The sequence below is a fragment of the Cervus canadensis genome, chromosome 4 (assembly GCF_019320065.1).
Source record: "Cervus canadensis isolate Bull #8, Minnesota chromosome 4, ASM1932006v1, whole genome shotgun sequence".
In the NCBI taxonomy this organism is placed as follows: Eukaryota; Metazoa; Chordata; class Mammalia; order Artiodactyla; family Cervidae; genus Cervus; species Cervus canadensis.
The window spans coordinates 57,299,984-57,309,642 of NC_057389.1; the positions used below are offsets into that span (position 1 = coordinate 57,299,984).

Here is a 9,659-nt window from a genome sequence, read left to right on the forward strand (position 1 = left end):
GATAGAAAGAAGAGGATGGTTTGGGGGTATCTTTGGAAGTAAGTTAAGACTGATGGGTGGATGAAAGGGGGGATTTTGGGGTTCAAGGAAAAGAGAAGAATTAGGAGTGGCTTCTGTATTTTTTTGTTTCTCTGGTTTTTAAATTGAGCAATTGAATGTATAAATCAATTGTGCTTATTTTAGACATGTTAATTTTGGGTTTGACAACCAGGAAGATATGTTTTATAAGCAATTTGACGTGTAAATCTGGAATTAAGGGGAGTCTGGGTTGGGGATACAGATTTGGGAGTCATAATGATGTTTAAAGCTGAGAGTAGATGAGGGTTTCTAAGAGAGAGTGATGAAGAGAAGAGAAGTTAAGGACAGCTTCCCAGAAAATACCAACATTTTGAAGTTGAGCAGAGAAGTAGTCAGCAAAAGAGAACTTAGAAGGAGTAGCCAGTAATGTAGGAGAAAGATAGGAGTGTGGTATCGTGAAAGCTAAGAGAGGAAGTTATTTCAAGAATTGTGTTGAATGCTGTTGAGTAAGAATGAACAGGTGGAGTAAGAAGAGAACAGAAAGTAACCACTGCTTTGGGTAACATAGAGATCATCGGTGACCTGGACTTCAGTCAGTTCGATAGAGTATATGGGAAGTGTGATTGGAGAGGTTTGAAGAGATAATGGGAGGTGAGGAAATGATGGCAGCTGCTGAACAGTTAGTCCAGGAGGTTTTGCAAGATGGAGAGGAGAGAAAGGAGACAGTACTTACAGGGGAATGTGAGGGCAAGAAAAGTGTGGATGTGTGTTGTGTGTGATCTGCCTTACCGATAGTTACCTTGCAGAGAAAGAGAAGTTGAAGATTAAGAAGAGAGAAAAAGGATAACTGGGAGTGAAAATTTTGAACAGGGGATGGATTCAACGGCCAAGTGGAATTGTGTTTTTATAAAAACAGAGACACTCTGTCCATTTTAACATGGAGAAAGAAGAGAGTATATGTATAGGTGTAGGTCAGGTGGTGGATTTGGTAGTGAAAAAGAGATAATTCTCCTCAGATTGCTTCTGTTTCCTCTGAGCTGGGAATGAGAGAGGGAGAGAGAGTATAGGAAATCTGAGGAGACAGGAGGGCATGAAGTAGTTATTTGGGAGAGCAAAGAAGTTAATACGTTAAGGAACTTTAATAGAGCTTCTGGACACTGGTGAGTGTCTGAAATTCATGGTCTTGAGTTTCGTGTTTTTCTCCAGCTACGTTCAGCTAGTCAGGTACAAATGTGGAGTAGATGGATGGTTGGATTAGCTTGGGTTGTTAGTATGTTGCTAGGAAAGTGCAACAGAGGGAGAGAGGGAGCAAAAGGAAGTTTAGAAGGGGAATAAATATAAATGGTGGACTGTGGACGCTGAGCTGGGTGGGAGGGGAGAAAGTCCTGGAAGCAGAGTGGATAATGAAAAACTTGTTGAGTGATGAGGTTGAAGAAGTGCTGGAGGGAGAGTTATCAGATCAAAATGACCTGGAAAAATATGAAGTGGTGGTGGTGAAATTGAAATTCTGGAGGAGGTACAGTTACTGGTGTCAGTATCTCTGGGGTGTGACTATGGGCTGGGTGACTCAGGTGGGGAAAGTAAAAACTGAGGGGAGAGAAGGTCATAGTATTGAATGGATCATCTCCACTCTTGAAGTCACCTTGAGCGGCGCAGCTGTGGTGGAGAGGGAGACGGTGAACCATCGATGAATGGGGGGCCGCACCCAGGCTACTGGTAGATTGCTGCAGCAAGGAGGGGAGACGAGGATGGCGCACTATGATGCCACAGACTTCAAGGACCAGGGATTTTGGAGGAAAAAAGAGAAGATGGTTTGGCAGTAAACTTGATGAATGAATGGAAGGGTGGATGGATGGAAATCTATGCTTTTATTAGGCAGCTTTCATTGAAAGTTAAAATCTCTGCTTGCTGGATTCAGTTCTACCTTGTAAGGCTCCCTCTTTTTTGAAAGAAGAGAAGTTGGCAAACCTTGCTGGCTAGATCTGGCTGGCTTCTTGTTTTTGTGTTTTTAGAACACAGCTAGCCCATCTGTTTACACATTAAAATTTTTTTCTTTTTGGCTGTGCTGGGTCTTTGTTGCTGTGCTCAGACTTTCTTTAGTTGTGATGAGTGGCAGCTACTCTAGTTGCGGTGCATGGGCTTCTCATTGTGGTGGCTTCTCTTGTTGGAGCACCAGCTCCGGAGTGTGTGGGCTTCCGTAGTTGTGGCGCACTGGCTTGGTTGCCCATCAGCCTGTGGGATCTTCCCGGCCCAGGGATTCTTAACCACTGGGCCACTCGGAAGTCCTGTTTACACATTTTTTATGTTGCATTTTGCACTACAGTGGCAGAGTTGAGTAGCTGTGACAGAGGTAGTTCCACAAAGCCTAAAATATTTACTCTCTGGCCCTTTATTGAAGGAGTTTGCTGAAGTCCATTTTTGAAGGAGGTTCTCAAACTTCAGTGTGCAACAGAAGCACCTGGAGGGCTTGTGAAAACAGATTGCCAGGCTCCATCTCTAGAGGTGCTGATTCAGTAAGTCTGGGTTGGGACCTAAGAACGTGGATTTCTAATAAGTTCCCAGGTGTTACTGGTGCTGCTGGTCAGGGGACCATACTTCAAGAGCTGTTGTTTTAGGTATTTAAGTTAGTGATTGGATTCCTTCTCCCTTTAATACTCTTTGAGCCAAGTTCCCTACCTCCATTAGCTATATACCTCTTAACATGATTATTGTCTTATCTTACCCCTTTAAGGTTGGTGCCTGTGAACGTAATGATTCTTTGGTTAAAGCCTGATATCTGCCACGTGCATTGGAACAGGTACCCGACCTTGCTCTTCACTTAACCTGTGAGCTTGTTTTCTTTGTTGCTCGTATTGTCTAATGTACTGGTCTTTCTCTGAGACTTAAATGAAACTGATGTGGTAGGGAGAGTAATAGTAGGTAGAGATCACAAACTTTAGGTGGACTAAAATGCTAATGAACGTCATTGTTTGGAGGAAATATGACCCCTTTCCTCCCCCTGCCTCCACCCTGGTATAACTCTGCTCTAAGGAACTTTAGTAGAGCAGAGTTTTGTTTTGCCTTGGGTAGATTGAGCCATATGATCATAGGTGGGATATGGGAGTCTGGCTTCATATGGTAGCTGTGTTAGAATCTCTTTAGGAAGTAGAAGAACATCTGGGAGGAAAAAAAAGTCATTGCTGAAGTCTTTTGTTCCAAGTCTTTTGTTCCTGTCTTTCAGCAGAGGAACTTCTGAAAGGTGTCTTGAAAGCAGTTTCTAAAAGATAAGGAGACAGTAACCCCTTCTTAGGTTTCTCTTTGTTCTCTTGTTCCACACCTAAAATTCCTTTCTTTAAGCTCATCTCCCAGCCATACGAAGTTCAACAGTTACCTTGCAGCCCAGTTGTTTCCTTATGGTGAAGTAGATAAACCCAGATGAGTTCATAAGTGGACATGTGTCCTTGGATCACTTGTCTCTTATCTTCAAGTACCTGGTCAGGTTTGTCCTGCCCTTTCTGCCTCTGGTGCTCCTCACCCACGCAGACACTTGCACTTTCAGAGCTCTGGCCATCCCGGTCTCATTTCCCTTTCTGACTTCTCTCATTGTGCCCTTGCGTTGCCTTGTTTTTCTCTTCTTCCTCTTGTTTCCCTGCCCTCCTCACATTTTACCCCATCTGCCAAAACATGCCTCCTCAGCCTCAGATGCTGGCCTCTTGTTAAATTTCCCCATTATGGGCATCCGGCCCCCTCTGCCATTTTATTCTTCCACTAACTGAGAGAACAGGAGAATCATTGAAGCTCTTGAGTTTTTAATTTGGTATTGTCTAAATCCTCATTTGATAAGTTGGAAAATAAAACGGGAGAGAGGAAAAAACTTTTCTATACCCCAAGGTAAGACAGACAGGAAAAGCATTAATTTCGAGAAAGAGAGGAAAACAGTGTTCCTAAGAAAAGTCTGTAGAGATAATGTCACAAGATGCATTACCTCAGGAGTCTATTTGAGAGATTGTGTCATGTCAGAAAAGTTCTAGGGGACTTGAGCCTCTTTCCTTGGTGAGAGGATGAGAATGAAACTCCAGGTCCTTAGTCTGACTCCCGGAAAGAAGAACTTCACGCTGATGAGCAAGAAGGCCAACAATGTCATTTCCCTGGCCGTGCTGAGCCCCACAGGAAATCTCAGAATTTTGTGTCAGGACAAGGCCCACAAGAATGTTGTTGTGCCCAGAGCCCTGTGGTTTGATGCCACTAGAGAATTTCCTATGGAAAGTGTTCTGAGGGAGCGTTCAGTAAGGCAGAAAGGTGCTGCAGTGAGGCCAGCAGATGCCTTCCCAGGACTCGGGATGGAAGGTGGGGGTTGAAAATGCCTCCTAGAGTTTCCACAGCAGTCATTATCCCCTTGTTGTGCACAGCAGCCTTGACACTGACATCACGTGGAGCCTTTCTCAATGATTTCTGACTCCAGGATGCGGGAAATGGGGATGGTTTGTATTATGGTTTCACAAGTTGACCAGTTAGAGCATAAGGGCTTTGGCCCATACGTAGGGCCTGTTCATGGGAGCAAGGTTTTGATGTCCGCGTCAGCATCAGTGAGGTCTGAGTTTTAAACCTGTGCATTTCTAGAGGCAGAGGTTAGAAGGCAATGCCAGAAACTGAAAACCACCTTGAAGGAGAATGGTTATTTTCTGCCGTTGCTTCCTCTGGTGGGTAGTCCTCTTTCATGCAGATTGGGAGGGAAACTAAAATGGAGTGTGCATACAAGGAAATCAGAAAGGCCTCATTTCCCGTGATAAATGCACTTATTCAACTACTGAGTTCCTGTTATAAACCAGCCATTCTTCTAGACACTGGGACTCTGTCATGAGCAGTGTCTTGCCGTCAAGAACCATGTCTTCTCATAGGGAAGACAGACATACACATACACCCCTTCAGGTGGATAGGTGCTAAGGAGTGAGGAGAATAGAGTATGGAGCTACATGTGATCATGAAGGCCTTTCCCATAGGTGACATTTGAGAAAGACCTGAAGGACATGAAGGAACAAGTACTGTGGATATCTGGGGAAGAGAGTCCCTACACAGAACCACAGGCAAAGGACAGGCAGGAGCATGGCTGGTGGATTGGTGGGACAGCTTGGAGGCCAGTGGGCTGGAGCCGAAGTGAGAGAGGGGTACACGGGAAGGGAGGTCAGAGAGTCAGCTTAGAGCAGGACTATACATGGCTTTTTGAAAGGCTTTTGCCTCTTGAGAGAGATGGGAGGCCTTTGAAAGATGACTCTGGCCACTGTGAAGAAACTGAAGGGGGGTGGTCAAGGATAGAAGAAAGGAGACCACTTAGGAAGCTCTTGATTAAGGTCAGAGTCTGGAGATATTTTGAGATAGCACTAGCAGGATTTGTTGTTTGATTGGCTGTCAGGTGTGAAAGAAAGAAAATTCAAGGATGACACTGAAGTTTTTGCCTTGAGTTGCAAGAATGGAGTTACTTACAGGAATGGGGAAGAGCCAGGTCCACACGGTTTCTGGTTTGACTAATGGTTTTAAACTGTGGAGATTTAAGGAAGAGAAGGTTTAACTTAATCATTGGTTCCTTAATTTTCTCCATTCTCTCTGATGGTCTCATTTGTATTTAGGTCAATTCTACAACAGTTATTTCTGAGGTAAGTACAACTTCAGCATTCTCACTTTTAGGGATCCTTACCTAAGCCTCTATGATTCGGTGTGGGTGAAAGGTATGGGTCCAAAAGAACCTTGGGATAAACTCTGTCTCTGGGATAGGGCCGCATAACAAGTTACCAGAAACTGGGTGGTCTTAAACAACAGAAATTGATTTTTTTTTTTTTTTTTTTGCAGTTCTGGAAGGTAAAAGTCCAAAATCAAGGTGTTGCAGGGCCACGCTCCATGTGAAGGGTTTAGGGAAGAGTCCTTCCTGCTGTCTAGCTGACGGTGGTTGTGGGCCATCCTCGGCCTTCCTTCTCTTGGAGATGCATCCCCCCGCTCTCTGCATGACATTTCCCCTGGGTGTGTCCCTTAGTCCTAGTGTGCCCTCATCTTAACTTGGTTACATCTGCAAAGACCCTGTTTCCGAATAAGGTCACATTGACACATACCAGGGGTCAGGACTTCATCATGTCTTTTCCTGAGACAATTCAACCCATATCCTGTGCTTTGGTACAGGTTTGACTGTGAGGGTCTTCTGGGCTTAGGTATGTTTGAGAATGAGGCAGCTGAAATACAGTTGGAAAGCAGGACTATGCTAGAGATGCCCCATCTGTTGGGATGAAAAAAAAATTATTTAATGTCCAGTAAGTCTGTTTAAACTGAAGATAGACAAGTTCATTTTACATTATTTTGAAACTTGAAGACTTTAGGATATGCAGTAGTAAAAATCACAAAAAAGTAATGAAACTGGAAGTGGAAAATGGAAGGAAGAGATGTGGCAGAATAAAGAATTTTAAAGCTGAGAGTTACAACCTGGATTTGATTGTCCAGAGGCTGGGGCTGTAGGAAGAAAGGCTCTTGCTGATATTCCAGTCTGATGGTTTTGCTCGCTGGGGCAGCAAGTGGGTGGACATGAAATGCAGCACACCTGGATCCTGAGCTCTGGCTGAACTGCAGGGCTAGAACCCCACTTGCTCCCCTCTCCTCTTCCTTGGATTCCTTACCGGGCTGGGACCCAAAAGGTGCCCAGGTGGCGCATGGCACTCACTCTCTAGCTGCTGTGCAACACCTGGTACATGTGCATTCTTCAGTGGTGTGTCAGAAGTTACTAGTGTTTGCCTTTTTTACTCACCACAAGTAAATCTAACGATTGTTTATCAGAGGAAGTTTAAGTTCCCACTCTGATATCACAGTGATAGGACTGTACCAGGTTTAGTGGTGTACCAAATTTTCTTGGCAGTAACACACACTTGTGGCCATAGAATCACCATGGTCACTAGGAGTTTTTGTGGAGCTCTTGTTCTTTTGTAAGGAATTGAGTGCAAGTTGAAGGGATGGGAGATGGGCAAAGAGACAGGGCTCTTCCTGGCCTTCAAGAAATTTGAAGTTCGGAGACAAACAGGAACCAGAAGTTCACATAACAACTGTGAAGATAAAGATTTGTGGGATTAGCAGATGCAGACTGTTACACATAGGATGGATAAATGGTGGGGTCCTGCTGTGTAGAGCAGGGAACTGTGTTCCATGCCCTGTGAGGGACATGGTGGAGGGAATATGAAAGAGAACATATATGTGTGTACTGAGTCCTTTTGCCATGCAGTGGAAATTGGCACAGCACTTTGAATCAGCTATATTTAAAATTGTGGATGCCTCAGCACACAGCACCTAAAGGAAACTATACTTTCCAGTGTATCATTTAATAAATGTTTGGACAGAGTGGGAGAAGTTAGAGGCAGGGGTATGGAGAAGGGGCACCAGAGAGGTTTCATGGTGAAGGCCTTGGGCAGTAGAAGCCCTTTCATTTTTCTGCTTCAGAGGTTGGGGATCAATCCCCAAGCAAGGCCTGAGACCAGGCTGCTTACCTGCCCTCTGCCGCCGCCCTTGCCTGGCTTCCCCGGGTCATCTGGGCACTTCAGCAGTCAAAACCCCCAGCTGCTGGGGTGAGGGAGGGGCACTGGGCTAGGGCTCTGCACTTCTGACTCTAGTGTGGCTCCATCCCATGCGCCCTGGCAGGGGATTATTTTGAGCATTCCCCAGAAAGGGAGACTTCATGTCATGTCTGTTAAGTGGGAACGGAGCCACAAGTGTGTCCTCAGGGCAGGGACCAGTGGTGAAGCCACCATACTTCTGCGGTGACCACAGGGCAAATAACCTACAGACATCATTTCCTTTGACTAATCTTTCGTAATCCTGGTCCAGATGTGGCTCCTGAAAGTGAAGTTCTTTTGTCTAAGTTGAGATTTTTAATTTAGGACCCAGATGGGGTAGGAGGTAAACTTCCAGAAGGTCTGTTTTACTCCGTGTGTCATTGTCCTGGATTCCTGGCAGGCAGTGGTTTCATTAGAAAAGCAGATTTCATCCTGACTCATCTGCCTCGGTAAGCCGTGTGATACAGCTTCTCAGTCCGCGAGGCAGCCTGTCTCCCGTCGCGCTGGACAGAGTGGAGGGCACACTGTCCGCTCTGCTGCAGCGACAGCTACAGGCGCCTGGCCTGGGCTGTGGAAAACCTTGAGAGACAGTCTGTTATGGGGCCAGAGCTTTGTCCTGGAATTTCCTGGCCTTTGTCTGTCTGGTGTAACTTCATGTACCACAACGCCTGTTTTTAGAGTCTGCTTCCTTCTGGGGAAGAGTGCTGTTGCTTCCCACAGAGCACTTCTGCTTCCGGAACTGAGCGGCACCCTCCCTGGTGCCCAGGCGTCGGGGTGGGGGGATGCTCTGGGGCAGCTGTGTACACCTGGCTGTCAACAGACAGCAGGCTCCTGGAAGTCACTAGTCACAGAGAAGCCATAACCCTTAGCCATAAAAGCAGCATCTGTCAGCTTGGCACATTCACCCTGATCCTAACCCTTGTTTCCTTCTCATATTGCAGCAGAAAAAATCCTATCTGGAGCGGAGTGTGAAGGAAGCTGAGGACAATATCCGGGAGATGCTGATGGCGCGAAGGGCACAGTAGGCAGCCTCTCAGGAACCTCTTCTTTCTGATCCCTGCCATTCCTGGCGAGGAGCCTGTGTAGAGAAACTGCTCTGCCTGAGGGACATTTTATCTGGATGGTCTAGTAACCTTATGTTTTATGCATGGCCTGGAGCCCCTTTCAAATCTCATCCTTCTATGTTTTATCCTGGCTCTGCCTGCTACCCTTCTCCCCTGTGGTTGAATCATGAACTCCAGGGAAGGGAAGATGGGAGCCAGGACAGATAGGGGAGTTCTTCCGGGGCCTACTGCTGGTCACGCCGGTCAGACCAATAAAAGACATCTGTCCCACTCTGCTAAGTCTGCTTTTCTTGAGCTGATGGATGAGAACAGAGGACCAGAGAGGCAAAGAATGTCTCCACCTCACTCCTCCCTGTTGCCTCTCTAGGGCTGTGGCCCTGCTCCTTCTGCACTGAAGCCTTGCCCTCTTTTTTCTGTTTCTGTTCCTTTAGGTAAACCCCTCAACTTCTGAGCCTCCATGTATCAGTAGTATGCAGATGAGGAAAAAAAGAGAGCAGGCATAGCTGAATATATGATCACAACAGTCGTACCTCAGTGGCAGTCTGCCTAGAGTCTCCTCGTGTCTGACTCTTTGCAGCCCCTATGGACTGCAGCACGCCAGGCACCTCTGTTCTCCAGTCGCCTGGAGTTTGCTCAAATTCAGGTCCATTGAGTTGGTTAAACAATCGCCATTATTAAAAACGAAATTTGTAAATTTACATTATATTAAAAGTAAGGTTAATAATTATTAAGAACTTGTCCTTTCTGAATTACTTTACTAAATTTGACCATTATCTATTTTTGAGACAGTTTGTTGTGTCTGGATAGTGGAAATACAACCTAGCAATGTGAGCCTGACCTTCTCTTCCTGACTCCCATGTTCAAGGTACCACGTTGGTAGCTTGAAATCAGCCATGGGGGTACCTGCCGTTTACTCCACAGAAATCAGGTGACGATACAAAATCATGGCTTTTTGTTTTTAAAGAGAGAGATGGAAGTTAAATATTTTGTTTGTTTTTAAAGCAAGAGAACTACTAGT

At 45.6% G+C, this 9,659-nt stretch overlaps 1 protein-coding gene across 5 annotated transcripts in view; it reads left to right on the forward strand.

Moving 5' to 3' along the window:
* PFDN1 (prefoldin subunit 1) overlaps positions 1 to 9,387 on the forward strand; it is a 68,033-nt gene extending 58,646 nt beyond the window's left edge. Inside the window, exons 4-7 of one of the 5 annotated variants that reach the window (XM_043465332.1) lie at positions 5,622 to 5,648; positions 7,902 to 8,026; positions 8,519 to 8,598; positions 9,073 to 9,387. In XM_043465332.1, the coding sequence (XP_043321267.1) occupies positions 5,622 to 5,648; positions 7,902 to 8,026; positions 8,519 to 8,549 (183 nt within the window). In that variant the 3' untranslated portion in view covers positions 8,550 to 8,598; positions 9,073 to 9,387. Of the gene's footprint in view, positions 1 to 5,621; positions 5,649 to 7,901; positions 8,027 to 8,518; positions 8,917 to 9,072 lie in introns of those variants that run through there. The other 4 variants (XM_043465333.1, XM_043465334.1, XM_043465336.1 and 1 more) reach the window with 4 other exon arrangements.
* The last annotated feature ends 272 nt before the right edge of the window (positions 9,388 to 9,659 follow it).